We start from the raw sequence: 26,031 nt of genomic DNA, 5'->3' as shown, positions 1-26,031 counted from the left end.
CTCCTTGTGTTCCCATTTTTCATCGGTCTGTTCCAACACACAGCAACCTGCTGTTATTACAGTGCTGTATTCCCACGAAGCACCCCCTGATGCTGCTGATGAAGCTGTGCCAGGGACAGTGCATACCTGCAGCTTCCTCCATGCTGGGTCGCTCTGGGATAAACGCTTCCAGTGTTGTCTTCCCTGGGGCTGGTGTCAGCAGGGTGACGTCCATCAGTAGCCTTTTTGTTCAACATCACCTCTCCACATTCAGCCTGGCTATTGTAAATTGTCCTTAGGATTGCTTAGCGTTCCCCGTAGCACCGTTGAAGAGAGCCAGTTAAGGATTTGGACCTTCCTGTGCTCTGCACTGGCCATATGGAGGAAAACGCCAGGACTTGTCTTGCAGAACTGAAGTCTAAGCGTGGCATTATATGTTCTTAATAAAGGAGTGATTATATGAATCACAGTAGCAAAATGTTCTTGCAAAGCACATGCCCCACTCCCTGACTTAAGCATCCAAGGGCAGCTGTACATAATTCCAGAGGAGGCTTTCACCTTAGACACGGGTTAGCGTATAGCCCACTGTGTTACAGAGGAGTAGCTACAGAGCTAGGATTCAAGAGTGTCCTTTAATGAAGTTACTTGCGGCTGTTTATTGGACAAAAATAAATTCCAACTGGCCCATATAACAAATGAAACTCAACTGCAAAAATGTAATGATATTTATTCTCACAGCTGCCAGCAAACTCACATGCACCATGAGTCATTCCAGATGTGGATAAAAACAAAGTCTGTCTGTGAAAGTAAGTTTCCTGATCCCGAGGAGACTTGGTTTGGGAGAGGAGCTGCACACTGACTTCAGCTGTACTCAGAAGAACAGACAGGTTCTCCTTCAAAGGGGGAGGGGGAGAGGAAAAGCCATTTATTTATTCCTGAAAAGAAAGGAGCTAGAAAATTGAAAAGCTAATATACAGCTAGACATACTTATTTTAAAGAGAAGGATGCTTTGGAAGACTTTGCTGCTGCTGCTGTTCTATTACAGTGCTCATGCCACTGTGACCCACAGATGGAGCAGAGGTAAGATTTAAACATGAAAAATTATTTAAGAGAGAACTTTAAGTTTGTAGATTTGGTCTGAAATTATGTTCCATTATACATATATGTACATAGATATACAATTTGTCCCTCCCAACTCTGGAATTCTTTTTCTCCTTTAAACAGGATGTCAGCTAAATAATTATATAGACTAATAGAAAAATACACATACATAAGTGCATAAAGGTAAAATTATATATGTTTTCTATTATAATAGAAATATAGATATAAAAAATATCCCAAGAAACAAAACTACATTCTTTTCTCACTTTTTCCTTTCTCTCTCCTTCTCCTTTTTCTCCTGCATTAATAAAAATTACAGGTCATGAAACCTTTAAGCAAAATCCTTTGCGGTCACAGGTGGCATAATCTTCTGCTCCACCAGGCAGATACCCGGTAATAGTAAAGACAACAATGCCTGGATTGTGCAAGGTGCCTAGGAATGCCTACGACCCTACCCTGACAGACTAGCACATACAACATAGAGAAAGCTACCTGCAGTGTTACGAGGCTTCAGCTGCCAATATGACAATATATAATTGTGACATATTTGTATTCAAGTGTGTGACAGTAACATATGAAATGGTTTGGGACTATTGGATTGCATAGGAGAAGCTTGCTTAAAAGATAGTGATGATGTCCTTTCCCTTTTTTGTTTTATTCTCTCCTCTGGTATTTGGCATGGGTTCGGTAGCTGCTGGAAGTGGAGAAAGGAAACACCTCCCAAAAGATTTCTTTAGTTCTGATATTGAAATTCCCAGATATTTAAAGGAACCGGAGCCTGTTAAAAAATCAAGCTTTCAGAGGCCCCTCTCCCCACCCCAATCTCCCATGTCTTCCTCACTATAGCTAGTTCCTTTCTAGTCTGCTATTTGGATTTGGTTTTGATTTTGTAGGTGAGGCAATGGCTGAATGAAGCAATAAAGAGCCATGCAATTCTGCTAAGGCTGTATGAATGCTTAACTGTTCCTTACAGTTGGTGAGGGCTCACTGAGAGGGCATTGACCTGGGACTCAGAATGGCAGGTTCTTGCCCCAGCTTTTCCGTCAGCCTCTTGGATGATACTGGATGAGTCATTACACCTGCATGTACCTTACTTTTCTCTTACTGTATAATAGAGGTAATGACACCAACTGTCATCATAAAATCCCTTAATTCTGTAGATAAGAGTTTATCTTTCCAGGGATGACACATAAAAAGGTGAGGAAATCAGAACTAGATCTGCATATATGAAAAAACAACCCTACCTTTTGGAAGAATGAGGTCACCTTAACTATGAAATGGAAAAAAAGCAAAAAGAAAGGGGTTCACTTCCATGGAATAATCAGTATGCTATTTAAGGATGTTCTTCACTTTTGCTACACCCTTATTTTAATTAAATAACAACGCAACCCTAAAAGGAATCCATGCAACTATTAAAGTCCGATTTTAATCACCATGAATATTTAAAGGAAATCATCAGAACTCTATTGTGCCTTTTGGGAAAGCAGATTGTTTTCAAGCTGGAATCTCTAGAGCTTGTTTTTGGAGACTTCAGAGAGAAGAGAAGATTCATTCCCTGTTGTGATAAGGAGTTCAGTTCTCAAAAATATTGTATACAGACATCTGCTGAGGAGGAAACCAGTTTTCTTCTCCACAGCTGCTGGGACTATTCAGCTCCAAATATGTTTTAGAGGCATGACTCCTTCAACAATAGCTACTTCAGAGAACCTCTACTCCCCTAAACTATCTATGTGTCAGCCCAACCAATCCCATCCTGATCTGCAGTATCTAGAGGGCCAAAGCACTGTCCTAATTTTTTAATTGCTTAGAAACCTGAGAGGAAATTTGAGTACTGAGGCACGACACACCCTTCTGCACACTCAGAGCTCTTCCCTCCCTCCACAAATGACAACCGACTCTTGTCTGGATTAAACCTCAGTCATTTAAGTCTTACCCAACTCCTGATCTGAGTTTTGCAATGGAAAAGCAAAGACAGATCAGCATCTGGTCTGATGGAAATGGAAGACACATCTGCATATCATCTCCATGTCGACTAGTAGTCCAGAGTGTTTACAAAACAGTAGGACAAAGGGTCCTGCTTTAATTACCAACAGTTGTTTGCAATAGAAATGAACTGTCAGTATTGGACAAAACAAGGTCTAGCTTTTACCGTTTTTCACTAGGGGGCACTGGGGCAGCCTTGGATGCCCAGCCCTTGTAACCAAGTATTTAAGATTTGGCTCAAGAAAAAACTAGACGTGAGGGAAGATGAACATACTTGTGCTGACTGGTGAGTGGGAACTCTAGACTGCCACCTCCCTTTTCACTTTGCTTTTGCAAGCATCAATGAATGGGGGAAAAAAAGCATTTCTGGCAGGAAAACTGAGCTTTTTTTTTTTTTTTTTTACTTCCTCAGCCATTTGCATTAAAAATCTCACACACTCCTCAGCCCGCCTAGATCCAGCTGTGGACATTGATCCAGAAGTCACAGGCAAAGCTTGGTCCCTAGGATGGACACGTTCAGAATAATAAAGAAAAGATCCTGAGTGGTGATGAAATAATTTGCTTATCATCTCAGGTTTCCTTGAGCCTCTTGTAGGCTTAGCTGTATGGTACTACTCTCTCAGATTTTGTGAAGAACCTATCCAGGGAGAAAAGGTAATGTTAGGTGTCTACTGAGTGATATTCCCTATGCGATGGTAGAGGTGAAGTCATATTAACTTCTGAAGGTCCCAAATAAGAATTCCAGATCTTAAGAGATGTTTTTGCTGGAGAAACCAAGGAACAAATCCTGTTCTTTGACAACAAAAATAAACAAAAAACCCCATGCAGCTGTGGTAACTGGAGACAGTGTCACTGCTTGCCACCCAGCTGCTTTCATCAAACTGCTCTGATGAGTACCAGTACATTGGAGAGCAGAAGTTAGCTTCAGATCTGCATTATAAGAATTGCCTGTTCCCTGAGGAGAAACCCTAGGGCAATCCTTATTAGAACGTTTCATCTCAGCTGGCTGTAGTTTATTTGCTGTAAGGGCTTCCTGATTAAAATAAATGGCACACGAACAGTAGCATGCTTGCTATGTGGTTGCTCAGGGAGTGAAGATGCAGTACAGTTTCTTGAGGTTGTGGTTTCTTGGACAGTGGGGAAGCAGCTGCAATGGTAAGTTTGCCCCTCAGTGGAGGCTGGAAAAGGAGATGTTGAAAGACACAAAATAAAAAAGCAAAACTCTTTTCACCCATGAATGAGAAAAGGATGTATTAGCTATATTAACATCACCAAGGTTTCATGCTTTTGGAGAATGGCTGTGCTGTGCCTTCCAGACTTCAAAAGCAGTATTACAGTCACATCCAGATCTATCTGGTCCACGTGCATTATTTGTACCCAGTCTCTAGTGCTCGGTGAAAGTCAAATGGTTGTTCCATAACACCAGGGGAATAGTTTGTTCTCCTTAGAGGCTTTCTGCAGAAGGAATTGCTTGGAAGAACAGAAGGCCCATCCTCCTTGATTTCCTCACAACAGTGCAAACTTTTAGTATTTGCTCTAGTGTTGTGGCAACTGAGTTTGTGAGTTTGATGGAGCAGCTGCTACATGAGCAACTTTTGCAGGCTGCTTCTGTTTGTGGGCTTAACTACAGCAGGCTGGCAGCTCTCCAGTGCCAGGAGAGGGAGGATTATATGGAAGAGAAAGAGAGACTGGCTGTTGCTAGAAAGCCAGCCAGTCCTTTTATAAGCAAGCAGTGTTTAACATATTCTATACTCTGTGATCATTTGCTACACCAGGTTGCTGGTGATCTTGCCGTGTAGGCAAAGGATAAGTGCCTTGGAGATTAGGGCATGAGCTGCATTCCCACACCTTTTGACCTTATTTGCCTCTCTTCCCCCACTGCATATTGCATCCTTACAGCCAGGCACTCCCTTCTGAGGCAATTTCTGCGATTCCACCGCTGACAGTAACACGTGTTTGACATTTTTGGCTTGGACAGCACGAGCAAAGGGAATGTGGCCTGAACACAGCATGTAATTACAACACAAATGGTCAAACACATATGCACATATATGCCCAGCAGGCCTTGAGTATACCAGGTTATGGTCTTGGCTTATTTATGACATGCTGAGGTTTCCAAAGGTCTGGTCCAAGGGTAAAAAGAAATTACACTAGCTGGACTGGATACAAGAACTTTTTAAAATGCAACATCTATTTAACTTCCTTTAATTTCCATAAAGCCATTGTTATCCAATTCTTAAAATATGTAGTGGACATAAAACAATGAAAGACATGAAACGTTATGAAAAAAAGCCAACTTTGTCTAAGCCTGGCTGTGTAAAGAATGTTTCTTCTTATGGAAAAAATACAATATTTCCCTTTTCTCTGGCTCCCACGTAATCACTTGGAAAATTGCCTCAACTGCCCCAACTACCCTGCCTGTTGGTCCCATTCCAGTGACCTCACTGGAGCTGCAAAAGGCTTGATTGATCTGCTGCAGAGGTTTTTCCCACCTACCCCGAGTCTGTTCCATAGGTTTGTACCAGTTCCTGGGAATGCATGTTCGTAGGCTGGATTCTCCTGGTCTGGGAGTTTATTTGCCTGATGCAAATTATTACTGCACCAAGTATTGCAACTGTACCTGTAAAGAGACGGAGGCACTGCCTGAAGGGCAGTCTGGGATTAAAATTCAGAGGAATTAGCTTTGCAGCTGGATGACCTGAAGAAGACAATTTATATACCTATGCTTTGCAAAGAGCTGTATAAGAGATGAGTATAAATGTATGTTATAGACCTAAAAATAGATCCTTAAAAAACACATTGTCCTACACTGTAAGTAGTAGGAAGGAGGCATTAGAAGAATATTTTCTTCTTTAAGAAATTTAAGAAATTAGAAGAAATGAAAGACAAAAATATGTTTTCAAGCAGGTCTGGAAGATATTTGAGAATTAATGAACTAAGGAGGCAACTAGGATATCTGCATGGCGCAATGGTGTGTGGAGCAGAGATCACAGACCCAGGGCCGAGGCAAGCTGCCTGCCTTGCACATCACAGGACAGTGCAGGGACTCTAGCTGGTGTCCCAGCAGGGTGATAGTCACGTGCATGGCATGTGCCCAAGGGAATGAGCTCTGCCTTTCAACAGGGATCACCTGGGCGGACCCAGTGCCGCACTGATACGGTCATACTGCTTCTGGCTCTGACATCTCTTCCTTATGCTTTGCTGTGCGGTGCAGACATGGCCCTCCCATTCCTTGTGGCGGATCCCTTGGGCATCAGCTGTGGTGGCAGTCTGAAACTATTAAACAAAGTGCTATTGCAGGAAGAGCAGGGAGAGGACTGAAGAAGGAGCTGAAAAGGTATTAGTTATTAGCACCTGGGAAAGCTGCTTGCTTTTGCGAAAGGTAGCTAGAATATAACAGTCTGAATGGTTTTAACCTGCATAGGATAAATATCCAATAGGGTAGGGCTGCGACTGTAATCAAAATCCTTTCTAGCATGTCCTGATTCCCCAAATGCTCCTTTAGGGGCAGACTTAATTAATTTAACCTGCATGGAGGATGATCCCTGAATCAGAATTCACAGTGGATACCTGAAACTGAAAGCCATACAAAGGATGCTTAAAAAAATCAAATTTTATAATCTCTTCTATGGCAATGATGCTAAACTGTGATGAGATCAGAGGGAGGATAGATTATAGAAGCCTCCACATTTTAGTTTAGATCACAGATGGATATTGTACTCTATAAAAGCACTCATGCTGTTAGCATGGAAGGATCTAAGTGATTCTGAGGCTCTTTTCACCACAGGAAGCAGCCAAAAAATGGCTACGTCTTACAGCTCATACAGTCATAAACTGGTTGACGGAATCAAAAGTTAAAAAGAGAAAGGAGCTAGACAATTTTGAGGAAATCTGAGTAAGCAACAAGAGGAAGACACATAAGGTAAAGCTGTTTTCTCTTTGATATGTGCTAGACTAAGTGAGAACTATGAGCTGAAAGTGGCACCAGTAGACTATTCTCAGTGATCCCAGTTCCATCCCAGTACTGAGGACTGGCAAGTCAGTAAGACATTTGCTGCCACTTTGGTCATTTTTTTAGGATTCCTGCGTGCTGTAGTGTCCCATACATTTGCCTCAGTCCCAGGTATAGATCTGTCATGGGATCCGGATCAGTTTGCACAAGGGTCCTCATGTCCCAACCAAAGTCCAGCTCAGAAGCAAGAAGCACCTCCTGCCATTCAAATCCCTCCTTACACTTTCACATGGAAATAGCTCCCTTCACCTTATGTTTAACAACCGCCTCACTGCTCTTAATGCATGCTGTTAAGCCAGTGTTCCCTTCCATAGGCAAAGCAGCTCTGTTACAAATGAAATAACTCAGGTACTCGTGCAAAGACTGTAGAGCACTTGGTGAGTCCCCTCCTGATTATCTTATACTCGACTTCTGGGCCCAGAGACCCCACTGGTACCTGGCATTATGCAGACACACAGAGTAAAAAAAATCTTTCCTTCTCCAAAGAACTTTCAGTGTAATTAAGGAGGGGAAATGTTAGCATCCCTTTTCATTGTGAGGCATGGAGTAATTAAATAACTTGCCCCAGTTCTCTTCAGGATGACTATGTGTGTGTAGTCCTGTATGTGTTTAACAGTGGTGATTTTTTTTTTTTATTGTGTTTCTGAAGCATAAAGTGCTTTTGTTGTTTTCTTGGGGTAGATCATGCCAGATTCAGCAGGAGCATAATGACTTCTCAGGCAGAAAGAAATCCTGTCAGAAGTACTGAATAGTACAATGTCATTGAAAGGAAAGTCAGCAGGTCTTAATGAACATCATCAGGCTGCAGAGGCTCTGATTACTCAGATAGTGACAGGCAAGATGTAAATTGCTGAGGTAAAGCACTGAGTGGTGGAGCAATTAACTTTGCACACAGTGCCTGTGCTCAGGTTCAAGGCAAGGCAGGACCCATAGGGCCGGCCTAGGGTGCTGGAGATGAACACTGGTGCTTGCCCATGTGCACAGCCTCCACCCACCTTGAACCAGTGCTCTGCAAAACCAGGCACTCTCCCTCTGCACCCCGGTGGCTCTGTTGAAGGGAGCTGAGTCCATCCAAGATGCAGAGAAGCTAGCTAGGTACCTAGATGTGGCTGCAGCAAAACAGGGAGCTGTGCGAGTGTCTTGGTTTGAAATTGTCAAACCAGCCTGGTTCTTGTTTGAGCTTTAAAAGCACTGAAATGTGCAAACCAGCACCACTGAAGTCAATGAGAGTTTTGCCACTCTCAGGAGTGAGGCCACAATCCTGGTAATTATCTGGAATTTGGTTTCCTGTAGTAAGTCTAATTGTTAAAAGTTTCCAGCCCAAACACGTTATTTGTTGGTTAAAGTATTTTTCAGCAAAATGGCACTGGCATGGGTGAAGCTGATGCAGGCCAGCTACATGGATAGCTGATGGTAGGAAGCAGAGGACGAAATGTATCAAAGCATCATAAAAAGGAAAAAAAAAGCAACTTGAGGAAAAGCTGCAAGTAACGCTTGTGGGGAGACACACAAACAAAAGTCCCCAAGGGGACAGTAATCTATGGGGTTTTCTCTCCCACTGGAAGGAAAGAAAGCCAAGGAAGGGATCCTGTATGCGTCTATTGTCCCTGTGTCTCTCATTACCCCAAAATCTTGGTTTATTTTGCTGTTGCTACGGCAGCTTTATGATATATCCCCCAAGGCATACTTGCTCATTCAGAGACATTAAACTAGCCTGAGTCTGCACCACAAGTCACGGGGCTCCCTTGCCTACTCAGTGGCTAACCCTTAGCCGGTAGCATCCCCCCCTGAGATGCTCCAGGCTGCAGCAACAACCTGGCTCTTCTTGTCTCGCTATCATGGTGCTTGTGGCAGGGCGAGCTCAGTGCTGGGCTTGAGACTAAGAATGTGAGGAGGAGAAAAGCGGAGTTAAATAAGCTCCACTATTCCCAGTTTCCACAAACATTCCTTTCCTTTGGTGAAAGCGTATGTGGGGCCTTTCCTGGCCCAGTTTGCCGGTTAGGTTTGGCAGCTGCCGGGTTCCCCTGAGATCGGCATGCATACCACTCATCCTCTGGAAATTCCTTCCTGGCCACAGGGAAACAGGTCACCAGCCAGGAGCCACGCTCCAAACTCGCTGAGTCTCTCTCTGCTCAGGAGGAGCCAGGTGGGTAGCTGAAAAAGAGTTGCTGAGAAAGGGAAAAATAAGTTGTTCAAAGCTCAGAGGTTATTTGGGAGGAAACGGGGCAGTGGAAGGGCGATGCTGTGCTGCAGTCTCGTGTTGGAGACCCAAATGCACAAGGTCTTCTGCAATGCTTGCGTGACCCCCCACCCCCTTGCATGGCACTGGGGGAGCAGAACACTTTGGTTAGGTTTTGCCTAACTGTGAAGAGAGTAAACTGCACCGGACTGGATGTGGATATCTGCTGTGAGCCAGAACATTAGGATTTCATTGTCTCCATCTATTTGGCAGGTGGTGGCATGCCCCAAACAGAGCCGATGCTCCTAATCTCTTCTCTGTCTTGGAAAGAGTACAGACTTTCCAATCTGCCAGGGCTTATTTGAGCCACAGAGAGGGAGACGAGAGGCAAAGGCAAAAGGCAGAGATGCTGAGAAAGAATAGAGAAAAAGCTGGAGGTGAAAATGGCAAATGGAAGGAAGTAGTATGAATGAGAGGAAAGGAGGAAGAGAAAGGAAAAGTGTGGAGAGAGAGAAAATGTGATAAACGTGGATGGGAAAGATTAAAGCACACAGACGTTTACGATTAGGGTAGCATTCACCTCCTTGTCAGCATGGTATGCATCCCCATCTGAACCTGCCCTTCAGAAGATGTCCATCTGTCACAGCTGGTCTTCATCTTACCCATCTGCTTCTCAGGCTCATGGGATGGTTGCATTTCTCTGGAGCTGGCACTGCCTTTTTCTCACGTAAGCAGGACTCGTGTTTGCTTCTGGTCCCCACCAGCCTCTCAGCACACCAGGATATTGAGATACAGTAGTCTAGGCAATTCACCACTGGTCACAGTATAAAAGTTAAAGTTACTGCTACTGAATCAGCAATATGTCGAGGTATCTGCACATCTCTTTTTTTTTTTTTTTTTGCCTCCCTTTGAGCTTTCTAAACTATGTAGGTATGGAAAAAGACTTTTCCCACTGCCCAAGAAACAGACTGTTTTATTCCACGGAAGCTGCAAGAAACTTGCTCTTTTACAGGGTTATGGGGCTACAGCATTTCCCACTAATACCAGTCAAGCTTTCCCATTAACAGCAGTCATAGTAACAGTGCCACAGCTGCACAAGTCCTTGTTTCTGCCTATCACTCCCTGGAGGAATGGGTCAAGTTCTGCAAGCCCTCAGTTTCCTCCCTGGTTTTCATAATGCTCACAGCCATGGCATTACATTTTTGTTTACGCCTGGCTCTGAAGAAACGCGAAGTAATTGTTTATTGAATTTATTTATTAAACACAGATTTTATGTCTGAGGAAACTGTTCATATCTTAAGCCCCCTCCTAAAACAAAAGACTTTTAAGGCATGCCTCATTTTTATTTACTGGAATTGTTCATGGCTTGGCACTGAACAAACTCCATTTCCAGTCAAACACTACTTGCAGACATCCTAATATAGTACAGCATGTGTTAAGTGAAACCATTCATTTGTCATAGTCGCAGCAACTTCTGGTTTTCTGGATTGCCATGCCAATTTGGCAGAAAGTTTTGGAAGGTAATAAGTCTAATGATAAAAACGTATATACTGCTTGTTTTGTTGCCTTCTACCACCAGAGTTTTTAACAAACAGAGCTCAAAGGGGCTGACCTACCTTGACTTGTAGCAAATCTAAAGCTCAGTTGGGTCTTCACAAAGATACAAGGATAGAAAAGTACCCAAAGATTTTTCCACCCTGGGGTGTCCCATAACAGGAATCAGATACAATCAACAAAAATCAGATACAATCAACAAAAATCAGATACAATCATCAGGCCCATTTAGGCTCAAGTGGCAAAAGGCAGTGCGTGACTGCTGTGTTGGGCTTTCCAGCAGAAGGAGAAGGATGATGTGGCCCTGCTTCCACACAGGATGCCTGGGAGAAGCCAGGGTGAAACGAACAGGCAGCATGGTGTCTGAGCTCAGCTCAGAGGATCCCAGTTTTGATGAGTGGACTACAGATACCAGGTGTCCTCTGTCAACCATCAAGAACAGCCGAAACCTGCTTTCTGGCCCAGGCTTGGGGCTTTTAGCTGCGTTATCTAACCTTCTTGCCTTCCCATACCGGGTCCCTGTCCCTCACTGTGCCCCATCTCTCCCTAAAGCCAGCCCTGCTGCACAGAGGGAAGACAGCAGCCACTTGGCTGAGGTCTGGGCAATGCTGCATGCTGTGGATGGAGGGAATCCACCAGGAATGCAGAGAGCTGAGAGGGGGATTTAGATGTTTAGCAATGGGACTGAGAAAGATGAGGCAGTCACAAGCTGGCAATCGCACAGACTAGGGGTTTGTCTTGCCATCGTGTTGTATTTCTCATGTTCACAGCGGGGAAATGCTGTGTGCTCCAGCTGATGAAGAAGTCTGTCTTTAAAGAGCCTGCCTGGTAAATAGCTAAGTGTTAGGGATACCATAAGAAATTTTGTTTCCCTAGAAAGACAGTCCTTTTCCAGCCAGAAATTGTATTTAGGGAGCAGGCTGTTGGACATTTGCTGGGAATTTCTGGATGCCCTTCAAATCCTGAATGACTAACTGCATGTGCCACAGACCATCAATCCAGCACGCATCCGGTTATGTCAGCCCTAATCTCTGTGCACACTGCTCACAGGCAGCGTGGTCCGGCTGAGGTGAACTCCAAAGCTGAACAACATGTGCACATATATCCTCCAAAGGAACATATGGGGGCTCTTAAGAAAAATACGACCACCAAGGCAAAGAGCTCAGTTTCTACTTGCACAAATTTGACAGTGAGGTAAAAGTAATCAACTCGTCACATGTCTTAAATACTCTATACCCCTCCCTCCTTTCTATTTACATGATTAAAGATGGAAGTGTGTATCATGTCCAGCTGGCTTTTCAGACCCATCTATGATGTCCCCCAAGAGCTTTTCACTCCTGGTTGAATTCATGCTGCTAAACAAGACATAATCTCTCAAAGAAGCAGATGTATCTCCCCTGATGCCTCTGTATGTGAATGCTGCTGAACTCGAGGCTGGACCTCAGCACCCCCTGAATGTCTGCCCACTGAGGTGGAAAAGAGTGCTAGTCCTTCTCACTGCAATTCAGCTGGGAGCAGCTACTTGAACATATTGTGGTTTACTTATCTGTTTTCAAAACCCAGTGCATTCCCTTATGGGTGCTTTCGTTGACAAATTAGCGCATGCATTATTTAAACAAAGTTATAAATCACCTTCTGAGCGTCCCTTTCACAACAAACTGGAGCACTCGCGCCAGCCTCTCTTTGTAAGCCAATGCAATGGGTAACAGCTACCAATCCAGTGTGTCCGAGGAGCTCAGCCATGACAAGCTAGTTTGCATTCTGCTTCATCCTTAATATCTGCGCACTGCTCAGAGGTCAAAATAGAACTTAAAGATTACCGGGGCTAGCATTTAGAAGTATAAATAGGGGAATAAGTAGTCCCTGCCTTATTTTGTGGCCATGCTAAATGTCACTCTACCCCTATAAATGGTTAGCTTGTTGTATTAGTGTGCTCCAGTATCTCAGACAATGATTACCTCTTACCTATAGGCCAAAGACCAGTAATAAAATTCCCGTAGTATGACAAAAGGAAGTCATATGAAGATGACATAAGATCAATATCAATCACATGTTCATAACCAGATGATCTCTATAAGTTTACCTCGGAGATCATCATCACTACCAAGCTAGGGAAGAACTGTCATGCAGAATTACCACACGACAAAGTCTAGTTTTTGCAAGGAGCGCTTCTCTAGGCACAAGACAACAGATGTCAGATTGACCAAAAGATTTTTCATTAGCAGTCTATAATGACAACCCACAGAGTGTATACATGCTGGCAAAAACTTTTCTAAGTAAGCACATTTCATTATGCAAGCTTCAGAGTGTTTGAATTAGTAAGAAGAAAGCCCAAATCCAGGAAAAGACAGGTTGAAATTGACAACGTGAGTATCACAGCAGCTTATCTAAAGTGCTTCTCCACAGTAATAATGTCTTCTTTACCAGTCCCCATGCAGAGAGGAGTTAAATCAAAGAATAAACTCCCAGCTGGTTTCAGTCAGCAACATGATAGAGGTTTTCACTGGAAATCAAGTCTTCCTCCCTTTCTCCAAATTTATTCTTCCTAAGTTTAGAGCATGAGATCATTAACATTTTTTCCTTAAACATTTACTTAGACTATTTTCCTGTAAGCCAAAATCTATTTTACAAGTTCAGCTCAAAAGACTCCAGGAGAAGAGAATGTATGGTAAGGAAGAACAGCACTGAATCAAATACATGGGACAAATTGGCAGGGTCCTCTTGGGCTGGGAGCCATTGAGAGATGGCATCCGTAGGGGCAGGAACTGCAGCAGCGAAGGATGTTGAGTTTTGAATTTCCATCTATTTCAGGAGCAACTGTCAGCATTTTGTGCCTTTCAGGTCCGACTCCTCAGAAAACAAGATATTTGGGTTATTTTGTTGGCTGTAAGATTTCTGTAAGCCTGAATCTAACCTTCTTCTCTTCCCTCTGATCCCAAGCGTGCCTTTCACAGCACAGGGCTCTCTGTGACCTGGCTGCCTGCAGAGCAGCATCACAGGGCTGGTGGTGCCAGCTCAGGTCATCTGAGGACCTCATCCACAGTGTCCAGCTGCCTTTAGCAATTTGCAATACTCAAGGTTCTGGCAGGGCTTTCTGTATTTAATAGTGAATCCAGTTGTACGTCAGTCTCAGCTTTATTTCAGCAGATTGTGAAGCCTGAAGGATCTAGGAACAGTCAGACTTTAGGAGAGCATGAAATAACAAGGAACAGTGGAAAAATGGCAACTTTGTAAAATGGAAATCCCATATGTGTATTTGTGAAGTGGGGAAGGCAGCTATAAAAATAACCCATTTTGCGTTCATCCTTCAGATTTCTTTGCTGTTTCCAGCAATATCACAAAGATTGTCTTGGCCCACCATTGCATCTGCATGCACTGAAATCCACCAATTAGATTTTGTGGATGATTATATTTGAGTTCCATTAATTTTTTAATATTATTTTCATGCAGATGCAGAAATTAACATAATGGGGCCCAGACATTCATGCAGGTGTGAACTTAACAGAATAGATGCCTTCTCATGGTGACCCTCACTCACCACTCCAGGAGAGACACGTGGTTCCCCTGCCTCTTACCCAGGGATACAGCACAGCTTTTCACCCTTCATGTTCTGCTCAGGTGGCAAAACAGCTGTACCAGTCCAGTTCAGAAACATACCTGAATCCACCTTCAGCTCTGAGTTACTTTCTCAGAGTTCTTGTCTTTATCATCACTACTAGAAAACACACAATGTTTTGAAAAGGCATTGTCTCCAGAAATAACTCATTTCCTCACAAATAAAACCCCAGCATCCCCCTGCTTTTTATTTATTGGGCAAGGCTGATTTATACGCTTTCTCCATCCAGCACATATTCATGTCATTAAGAAAACCAGCAGCAGGTGCACTGACATTTGGAGCTCAATGAACAGCTGGAAAGGCAGCTGGGGTTTCCCTGTTTTTGAAGAACAAGTGAAATCCCACAGCAGAGGAAGCAGAAAACTAGGATTTACGTACTCTCCTCCTAACAATTTATTTCAACTCGGATGGGGATTTGACGGAAAGGGGAAGACAATTCTGGTTCTTTCTAATCTGAGGGAGAAGAAATGGTCAATATAATGTTTATTCCTCCTCGGTTTTGAGCTGCAATATTGATACTTAGTAAGTTTGAGGAATAGCTTGTTGTTTCGCATGTGTGCTACTATATGTGGGTGAGCAGTTCATACACGAATAAAATAATAAATAGTTTGTTATCAGTTCAATAACAGTTCCTAGATCCACCGTCAAACACTTGAATTTACTTGCTAGTTGAAACTATTCACAGATGGCTTAAGTGAGTAATTCCAAGGTCCCCATCATTTCTTCGGTTTTTCTTCACCTCAACTAACAGCTCCATGATCTCAGTAGGACAGTTCCTGTAGGATAATTCAGCAGAGGACAATTCAATCAGCAATAACAAGAAACCTTCATTATTTTTCTTAATCTGCAGATCATATGGCCATAGATTTTAAAGTCAGAATGCTCATGTATTTTTTCTATTTGGCCACCTGCACGGGATTTCACATAGTGTCCCTTGCAACAGATCCAATGCATTGTGTTTCATTAATGCATATTTTCTGAAAAGGCAGACAGTTCGAACTGGAAGACATCACGAGATGGAAATCTGCTAATTCTCTTGTTAGCATGTAGTAGGGCATTGCCATTCTCCCAGATAAAAAGGCAAGGTAATTTCAAAGAGAGCTCCTAAATCTACATACTATTTGTTGTTTAGATAAAGCACATGATATTGTTCCTACTCTCTGAATAGACATTTTATGGAATTAGTCAATAACAACAGTTAATACTTGGACTGAAGAATGTGAGCTGTCATTCATGATAATGAAATAAAATTCATAGTGCTCTCTGCTAGGTCTGTGGTTCAAACTGGACCTTTGATTCCTTTCTCACCATCCAGTCTCGGAATAAATTTTAGATATTCTTTGTGCCAGTTGAATTTACTCTGTTAAAAGTTCAGGGGGATGTAAGCATAGAAGGGAAAGAAGTGTTTGGCAGCTAGTGGTCCTGCAGCCTATCCTCACCTCTAGCAGGAGCAATGACTACACTAGTTGAGGTGGCCACCCACAGAAAGGAGCCCATAGCTTGGTGGTTAGATCAAGGGTGTGTAGGCATGAGCAAGGGCTTCTGCTTTTCCTAACCAGGGCAGATGTCCATCCTTATGTCATCTGAGAACTTGAATCATCACCAAATGTCCTAAGAGCAGTTGGACCACACTTGCACTGGGAGTTTCTCACATGTAGGAGCACTGCTGGCGTAGCAGCTGTGATGGGGAGTGTGACAGCTAAAATCTGCCTCTCTTTTTTTGGTTTGCTTTTGCCCTTCATTCATGACCAGACAGATCCCTGGCTTGGCTCACTGTGTGGCCACACAAAGCAGTGTCAGCACAAAGGGAAGGAGGGAGAGCCTGACTGGGAGGCAGCCGTGCCAGACTGCACCTTGCAGCTGCAGCTGTGATGAGGTCAGCCTCAGCAAAACCCTAGCTACTCAGTCACCTTTGCCTGCCAGGAAACCAAGGAAGCCCGACTGAAAAAGAAAGTACAACAAAATGTGCTTTTTTCTTAACTACTGGACGCCTCTCCTCTGTGCTCAGTGTCTCAGGTCTGTGTAAATACGTACCTGGGAGGTGGTGCAGGGCTCAAGCCCACCCATTTTGGCTCTGTGATGCTAATATAAAAAGGGCAGAGAACTGGAGAGAGAGATATTTGGTTTTGAAGGGCTTTCCTTTCAGAGCAGCAATAGCATGATGCATAGAGCTCTGGGAGCTGCTGCAGCTCTGTCTTTTCCCACAAAGCAGAGCTCTGATTTCCATTGCTCTCGCTCTATTGTTCAACACGAGAGTCATCTTCGCTGTGCTCCTAGGGTCCTTCCCCACGGCTCAGCACTGAAACACCCACACGCGGCTGTATTTCTTCCCTCCCTCGCTCCTTCCCTTCTCTGCTCCTTCCTGGGAGAAATGAAAGTAGATTGGATCATCATTATATCCCTTCACTTGTTCATTTGTAAGAAACATTTTCAAATGTGTTTAATTAAGATTGCTTTGTGTCTTCCCCTTGCATAACGGCTGTTGTGAGCAACACAGGTGGGGAAGGAGAGGTGACCCTGCAATGAAGGCAGGGATATAAAGCACTGGTTCATTTCCCAACTCTGCCTGGAATTTCCTGTGTTACCAAAATTGCTTATTGCCTCTGTGTTAAACCTGTGGAACAGGGTTGATATTTACTTTCTTTATGGCTGCCCTTCACTCATACAGTGTTCACCATAGCCTATCCCCAGTTCCTGGTAATATGGCAGCAAACTGAAGGATAACAATATATTTCATTTGCTTCTTCTTTCCTTCAGTTTCTCTGTGTGCATTTTTTCTCTCCATGCCTTCTGCAGCAACTTTACTCCAGCATGTTAAAGGCCTCTCTTGGCTGACTGCATGTTTTTTTGTGAGCATAGATAATTCCAGGTGGGGACCCACTCCTTATGACCAAGGGAAGAATAAATAACACAGCATACATTGCTCCAGGCTGGGAGCAGATCAAAATGCTGCATAATGGAAATTCCATCTGAGAGAATAAATTCTCAGACCATTTTAGTTGGTTGATGCTAGTCATATCTTTGAAACCATTTTACTTAAATCATAAAAGAAAAAAATATCCTCCGCCTCTCACAAACACAGGCTCAGATGCACCGTTTCCTTCTCTAGCAATATCCATTTCTGTAAACATAAGGGGTTTTTGGTCTTTCTAATACACCTTTACATTTCTTACTCATGCCAAGTAGCTAGGAAGGCTATTACCACTCTAGCTTTTATATAGAAATTCTGTTGCACGTTAATCTAATCTAACACATCTCAGGACATTTATGAAGTGCAGAAGTGTAGATTGGAGTGGGCTCTGCTTTATGGAACTGAGACACCCTTTCAGAATATGTGTGTTTCTTAAAAAGGAGATAAATTAGTAAAAGGTAACTTTGAAAAAACTGATTATGTGATGAACTAAGGAACTGAATACAATCTGTTATTAATTCTAAGTGGTTTAAACCGATTTTTTTTTCTGAGAACAGTGTTGCCTGTTGCCAGCTTTTGTAGGGAGATCTACTTCCTACATCCTTATTGACAAAAATTAGACTTTCAAGATGGAGCTTTTTTCTTTTAAAAATTCTTTTTGTAACTAAAGAAGAAACAAATGTATTCTCACTTTTAGCCAACAGGCAGGAATAAAGAGAGACCATTGCCACTATTAATTTTTGTCTTAGGAGCTAAGATAGCAAGGATATGGAGCTGAAAGTAAAAAAAGGCAAATTCTCTTGGTAGCTGCTTTTAAAAATGTGCTAGTTCATGTTGGTTTGTAATTAAAATGTCTTCTCCATCTTGCTGCTGTATTCTCCTAACGGGTATTGGGATTTAATCTCCCAATAATCAAGATTTAAATGTATTAAAAGTTGGAATGCACAAGCCTTTGCATTGCGCTTGTTGTCATGGGAGCTACTTATGTGAGTAACTGCAATTCCAGATACAAGTTTCAGAAGCTAGCCTATAGCACTGCAGTGTTTTTTCTTTGTGTTTCTAGGTTTTTGTGTGTGTTTCTCTTATTTTATTCCTCTTATTCTTCCTCCAGCTTCCCTCTCTTTCCATTTCTCCTGTGCTAGGGCAAAGTGTTCAATCATTTCTAATATAGCAGTTTTGATACAGAAAAGCAAAAGTCAGGAAGCATAGAGGAGCTACGCCTGAGCACGCTCCGCTGCAGGGCTGGCCAGCCAAAGCTCAGGTTCTGCCCTGGCAGCGATTGCAGGCCCAGGGCAGTACAAATATCTTGCAGATGGTGAACACGCATCTTGCTGGGGATGAGGCAAGTGCAGGACAAGAAGTAAAGAAGGATGGGATTACTATGCATAAAACCTGTTCATCACTTCTTACTAACACTGCACTTTTTGTGATTTACATTACTACTTGCACTGCCCGCTACACACCTCTCATAGGTCAACACCACTTCACCCTGGAGGAAGCAATGCTTCTGGTACCAAGATCTGCTGCAGGCACAAAGCAGGTAGTTGCTCAGGGCAGCAAAATATTTAGTGATTTCAATTGACTGCAGGATGGTAAGGACAGGTATTTCACAGTTAGCCTGAGGCAGTAAATTGGGGATAGTGAATTGTTACTCTCGCAATGGAGCAACTCAGCATAAGGACGCACCAAAGAGTCATCTAACAGAAATAAAACTCTTTACATATAAAATGTACTTCTGGTCTGATTTAAACCCTCATAAGCAAGGTGATCAAAGAGGAACATGAAACAAAAAGCCTTTATCAAGGGTATGCAAACTTTGACACTCATGTCCTCTTCTCTTCTGCAGTGCATGGTCAAGGAGAAATGTAGAGGCTGAGTTCAAAACAATGCTTCCCATATACTGTTAAAGAAAATCCTCTTGTGAGCATTTTAGGCATTTGCCAGAAGATCCAAAGCAACAATCACTTCTAGGAACTGCCCAGCAGTCTCTGCAACAAAATAGGTTCAGCCAGCCTAGATCACTCATAATTTTTGCATGGCATTATCATGGCTGCTGTGTCTGCCTATACAATCACCTTGTGGACAGTGCTGAGTTCATTTGCTTTGGCACATGCTTGAATTTATCTTGAAGAATCATCTTCATCTTTCAAAGAAGTCAGTGCTAGTGAGAAAATCTGTGATCATGTTATCAACAAATGTCTTCTCTTGACAGGAGCCCCTGGGTGTGCTGAGATCCATTTAGTGCAAATTCCAAGCATGTTAGAGAAAAATGTTGTGACACAAGGAAAATTTCCAGCTCACTAGTGGAACCAGAATATGCTCCAGGCTGACTAACAGCAAGCTTAAAAGTGTTATGCACCTGGCCCAGGAGATGGCCTTTTTGACTCTTGCAGAAGCTGGCATAAAAAAAAGGTTGAGCATGGCCATGGATTTTTTTTATTTGCTTTTCTAGCTATGTGATATTTAGGCTAGGGAAAAACTCACACCACTGGAGTATAATTCAAATGCTCTGTTTCATCTGGGCGTGTTATAGGACAGAACAAAACAACAACAGCCAATGAATTTATAAAAAAATGTTTTACATCCTTTGCCATGCCTTTATGAACAATAACCTACAAAGTTTTACATTTTCCTTTCCTTTCATTTAGGGGGTAGTATGCATATTTGTTTCCATGCACAAATGCACTCACAGCACTGAACAACTATTTTGTAGTAAACACTTTTATTCCCTGCTTTACCAATAAGAGAAAACCAAATAGGGAGAAATTGCTGTCATTATAGTTTGGGATGCATTAACTTCTTTCTGTTGAGGTCTAGGAGTCCTGACTTCAAAAGCTTTGAGCAGGAAAGGAAAACTTTTGCTGTGAGGGATCAGGCTGGATGTACTGCTGAGCTTGTAGCAGTTTCTCGCTACTAAGGGGTGGTTGTGAGCTTGCAGTAAAAAGACGGTTGTGGTGGTCTGAGAGGATATGGTTTTGCAGAGCCCTATTAATCCCTGTTACAACTGCTGGCAAACACATACAGGAGGTTCAGAGATCGCTTTTCCTTTTTAGGTCCATCACTGAACAGGAACTGCTGCTGCCTGTGCAACCGCTCCCTGCCTTGCACTCCCAGAAACAGGGGGCTGGTCCAAGGAAGCCAGTGATGCCCAAAGAAATGATTTTCATAAGTTTCTGTAGAGTTAGGCCCTAGTAATCTAAGACAGGAGGACACAACTGGCAGCCTGCTGACTGAATTTGGCTTATAGGACAACTCCAGCTGGGCCACTGCCTTTTCCAACGCCAAGAGGTGACTCTCCTTTGCTTTGCTTGCAGGGAGTCAGGAGTTTTGGCCCACAAGTCCTTCTTGTTCCTCTGCTCCTCCTGTCCTTCATGAAAGGCGTCCCACTGAAGCAATGAGACAGCCCTTTTCCATGCCCCTGAAGTCAATCAAAATAATTCCTACTGAGTCATGATCCCACTTAAACTGTGTTCATGTCCTGGAGCCCCGGGGAGCTGTACGTGCTTTGGAGGAACGGCTTGCACAGGGCCTGATTCATGCACTTGGCTTCATACCTTTTCCTAGGAGAAGAAAAGGGCATTGATGATGCACAGATGATTGAGCACTCCTGGAGCTATGCTCTGTACTTATTGAGCAAACACATCACAGGCAGCAATTGGGAAATCACGGGCAGGAGTGTGAACTGGAAAGCAAAACTAAACATCTGTACCCTCACCAGTGAAACTGCATGGAAAACCTGGGAGAGGATCACAAATGTTTATCATCTAGCTAATGAGCTCCAGAAAATTCTGGGACAGTTCTTAAGAAAGATGAAAGCATCTTTAAAATAAAGCTATTGTCAGCCTCAGATGTGATGTTACGTTTAAACCGTAAAGAAATTTATAAGCTGTCATGAGTTAAATAGTTAGAAGCAGGCCAACGAGTTGGCAAATATGGCTGCAGCTTTTGTTTAAAAACAAACACCAGATTTTGACAGGCACTTTTAGCCAACTGTTGTGGTTTAACCCCAGCTGGCAACCAAGCACCACGCAGCCGCTCGCTCAGTCCCCACTGGTGGGATGGGAGAGAGAATCAGAAGCGTAAAAGTGAAAAAACTTGTGGATTGAGATAAAGACAGTTTAAGAGGTAAAGCAAAAGCTGCGCACACAAGCAAAGCAAAACAAGGAATTCATTCACCACTTCCCATCGGCAGGCAGGTGTTCAGCCATCTCCAGGAAAGCAGGGCTACATCACACGTAACCATTACTTGGGAAGACAAATGCCACCACTCCAAACATCCCCCCCTTTCTTCTTCCCCCAGATTTATATGCTGAGCATGATGTCCTATGGTATGGAATATCCCTTTGGTCAGCTGGGGTCAGCTGTCCCAGCTGTGTCCCCTCCCAACTTCTTGTGCACCCCCAGCCTCCTCGCTGGTGGGGTGGTGTGAGAAGCAGAAAAGGCCTTGACTCTGTGTAGGCACTGCTCAGCAGTAACTAAAACATCCCTGTGTTATCAACACTGCCATTATGGCATTCATTTTTATGCAAGTCCTTCACTGAGGCTTTTCTGGGTGAGCGGTGATGGGCAGAATCATGGACTTAGCTCCATGGTGGGAATCTGCACTTGGCCTGAAAGCTAAAAGCGATCAGTGTGATGACAATAAGCATGAGAGCACTGAAGCAAGATGCCACAGATACCTTTTCCATGGCTCAGGGAATATTTGAGATGTAAACCATCTGCATATGTAGAGGTACTCTACTCTGAGGCTGTTTCCCCTGAAAGGGCATCTAAAAGAGAAAAAAATGAATCGTCATCATTATGGACTGGATTTCTGCCAGCTGCTTAGTAATTAGAGTTTTAATTGCCCGGTAATAAAAGTTTTAATTACTCAGCAATTAGTGCCTGAAGTTTCAAGTGCTTCACATGTACTCAATTGCATTCTTGAATTGCCAAGAGCGAAAGATGGAATAGCTCCAGTGTGTCTCAGCAAAGCTCTGAGCAAGCGGGGTGAACATCAGTGATGGAGCAGCAGCAGAAAATGGGTATAGCCCCAGTTGTCAGTGGTCAGCCAGGCAAACACTCTCGCAGAGCAGAATCTCGAGGCAGCTTGTGACCTTTCTCAAACTCTCCACCTCCTCAGCTGGGCCAGACAAGATGCTCGGGTGGTAAAGGCATCGTGCTGGGGAAAGGCTACTGCAGAGACCAAGTCCTTTTCAACATATCTGTTCTTTTACTAGGTGCATTCATTCCTTCAGGCTCTTAGTCACATACTCTGCAAGTACTATTCGGTTATTTAAACAAGTTTTAATCTAAACTCACATGGATCCAATAGGAAGCACCTAGCTCTGCAGGTGTCTTACCAAAATGCCTGAAGCCCATCCCTGCAGGATGCATTTACAGTTAGTAGTATCCAGCTGCGGTATGCTTATTGCAATTCAACAAACTATTTTACCTATACTATATTCCCGAGCTAATTCAAGGCCAAAATACCCTTTGCTGGGTCAGGCATGAATTACTTCATACCTAGTATTATCCCAATTAATTTTCCTTATGCTAGATAGTAAAGGTCCTAATTAACACAATCTCTGAGGGCCTGGTTTCTTTCTCCTTGCATTACTAGAACTTATATGTCATTAACAACTCAAACTTTAACAAAGTCACCAGTTGGCAATGGCCCAGGAAACAGGACTGCATTTAGGCTACAGAATCTGGAAGGAACTGCATATTTGTGATCTGTTTGGGTAATCAAAGAGGCAAATTGTCTGAGGAACCATGTAGTCAGGGAGCAGGGACAGCTTTTCCATAAAGTAATTACAGTTGCTCCAGCTTTTTTTTGCATGCCCAGCAGAGAGAGCTTTAAGTGATGTTCAGGTTTTCTACAGGCAGCATGCAAAATCTATCATCACAAGAACTTTGGCAAAACAAGACAAAATTGATCTAGTAAAAATATTTCATGGGAAAAAATCTGATAGAGAGAGGGTGGGATGAAACTTTTCAGAAATTCAAAGCAAGCTGCATGTTGTATTAAATGATACTCATAATTGTAGAACTCTAAATTTTGAGGGGTGGATCATAATACCTTTCAAAAGGTGGGGTTTTTTCTTTTTTTTAACTGATTTCCAAATTTATCTATTGGTAAACAACAGTTAAAGTTGAGAAGTGAAGTTTATGAGGAAATGCACCAACAGTCACATAAGCACAGCTTTAAAAAACCCCTTCCTGTTCCTGAGTATTAGAAAAAATCCAACAAATCCAAACTATGGTTACCTAAACATCAACATCTAATTCATATACACATAACATTAAACAAAACAGAGTTTTTCGCCTCTGCTCTGAAAAGAACTTACACCTTTTAATAGTACTTAGTTACCCAGTTAGTAACCTAGTTAGTAACTCAAAGCATTTAGGTGGTCTGTAATGTAGCATCAGATGTTTTCTATACTCCGGACTGTACAGGTCATTGATTCCACAAACGTTCTACCTCACTAGGGTGCTGAGTTCAGGGGCTATACGTATGTTTTCTGTCTCATTTCCCTGAGACAATATCTGTAGTGCACTTCACAGTGGTGAATAAATACATGATCATAGTAGACTTTGTTGTTTCTAGCTACAACACTGTGAAGTATTAAAGTCGTGATAAATTGGGATTCACCTCATTGAATGTAGCTGTCTTGTCTCAGCTGGTAACAGGCTCAATGAATAGACTAAGGCATCTCCAAAGGGGGAGTCACTTCTTCTAGACATATATGCCCAGGACAGATAAGGTGATCTACTCTCTGGAGGAGATGTCTCTGAAAACTAAGGAGAGATCAACTTTTAGACAGCTGAAACCAGGAGAAATGTAGGGTCTTAGATGTGTGACAGTAGGAGAATGGCCCGAAGAAAGTAGGCTTTGTTGAGGGTCAGTATTGATTTCCCCTTGCAGAGCCAGGAGAAGAACATGTATTTCAGGCAATGCTGATTTTGCAGTTATCATTATTATTCCTTACACTGTGGCTGCACCTCAGAGTCCCAGGCTTGGATTATAAACCACTCTGTGTTAGACACTGTATAGATACAGGACAAACAGCTAACCTCCATCCGTAGTAGATTATAGTCAAAGCAGTTCGTGCTGCCCATTTTATTTACAATGAGAAGTCATACTGTACAGTAAGTCTTTGCAACAGGCAGCTCTTTGGTTGAATCTGCTATTGAAAAGTGCTGCTTCTTTTCAGTGTTTGCCACCCTGTGGAACCTCTCTTTTCCCATTACTGTTTTCCAGCTATGCTTTTCCCAGCTGCTCAGCGATTCAAGAGGTCCTCAGCTGCCTTCCTTAACCCAGTGCTACAAAACTCGCTGGAAGATGTGGTCCTGCTTTATGAGGTTCAGTATATGGGAGCAGATGGTACCTTAAGCCCTAACCAAGACTGGGGTTACTGTCCATACTGGGGTTATCCATTATCTGTCTTCATGTCACTTTTACTCATCCCAGCTGACTATGTAATAGCTCAACTAATAGGAGAGAACAGACATATATATGACAAACTTGGGTCTTTCAGCACTTAAGCAGGCAGCAGTTGCCTGCAGTACCTCAAATGTAGGTTCTAGTTCACTGACAGGCAAAGTGAAAACCAGAGCAAATGGCTTTCCACTGAAAGTAACTTTCTTCCAGAACAGTTACATATTAACAACACAATGCGTTTAAATTCTTTGGTCTAAGTCTCAGTCCCAAATTATTTGTTCAAATCATTAAAGCCGCGAGTATCTATCATTGCAAAGTAATCCCAAGGGCATGACTGTTTCACTTCAAAATTATTCCAGTCCCCTCATTCACAGCAGTGGAGACTGCAGATGTAATGCACAGTCTGGAAGAGTGTCATATGGTTAGCTAAGGGAAAGTGGCCCACCTGAAGAAGGTGCATGGGTCAAATCTATCTATCCCACACCTTGGGAAACTGGGATTGGATGTCCAAACAGGGGAGATGGACTGGGAAACCATTGCTGTGTGCTCTCACACAAAGCTAGGCCACCACTGCTATCCCCGGCAGGATAAATGGCCTTTCCCAGCTGTGCTGCTGTCTCCACCTCTCTAATGCCCATGTGGCACCAGCAGCAACCCATGCCTGTTTTAGACAACAGAAGACTACCTGCCTTTTCCTTTTCCTCTCTCCTTTCCCCATAGCCTGTCTCTAATTTTCCTAGATAGGTAACACGGAGTCCAACATTCACACAGAAACTTTCTGGTCTGCCCCACCTCCAGCCAGTGCAATGAGAGTTTTGACTCCATTTGACCTAAAGTAAAAAACCTAAGGACATGTTGTTAATTCACATTTACTCTGCCTAGAGTCTCTTGGAGAAGATAAATAGCTTTCTGTGTTCTGATTTTGTACCAGTTTCTTTTAGCTGAGCTTGACATTGACAAAGGTCAGAGGATCTCCATCAAAGATGAGGAGCTCGCTTCACTGAGGAAGGCTGCTGAGTTTGACACCATCTGCAATGAGATTATCCCCAAGAGCATCACAGAGATCCGCAGGCTGACTAGCAGGCTGTCTTCCTACCCAAGGGTCCTCAAGAAAGAAGACTTTGAAAGGACAGTGCTGACCATGGTCTACACGGCCTACAGGGCTGCTCAGTCCCAGGGGCACCAGAAAGAGGCTTGGGCTGATTCCTTTGTCAGTCTTTACAAAGCCCTGAAGCACGACTTGATGTTGCCATACAACAAAGAGCCATCATAG

The 26,031-nt window shown here is 43.1% G+C and overlaps 1 protein-coding gene across 1 annotated transcript; it reads left to right on the top strand.

Moving 5' to 3' along the window:
- The first annotated feature begins 983 nt into the window (after window positions 1-983).
- Window positions 984-26,031, top strand: FAM180A (family with sequence similarity 180 member A). Its single transcript, XM_050915329.1, has 3 exons — window positions 984-1,059; window positions 24,579-24,679; window positions 25,690-26,031. The coding sequence occupies exons 1-3, from the start codon at window positions 984-986 to the stop codon at window positions 26,029-26,031; spliced, it is 519 nt and encodes a 172-aa protein (XP_050771286.1).

Source organism: Gymnogyps californianus, chromosome 1, assembly GCF_018139145.2.
Source record: "Gymnogyps californianus isolate 813 chromosome 1, ASM1813914v2, whole genome shotgun sequence".
Taxonomy (NCBI): domain Eukaryota; kingdom Metazoa; phylum Chordata; class Aves; order Accipitriformes; family Cathartidae; genus Gymnogyps; species Gymnogyps californianus.
Note: the sequence above shows the minus strand (reverse complement) of the source record. Positions and strands in the feature narration are given on the sequence as shown.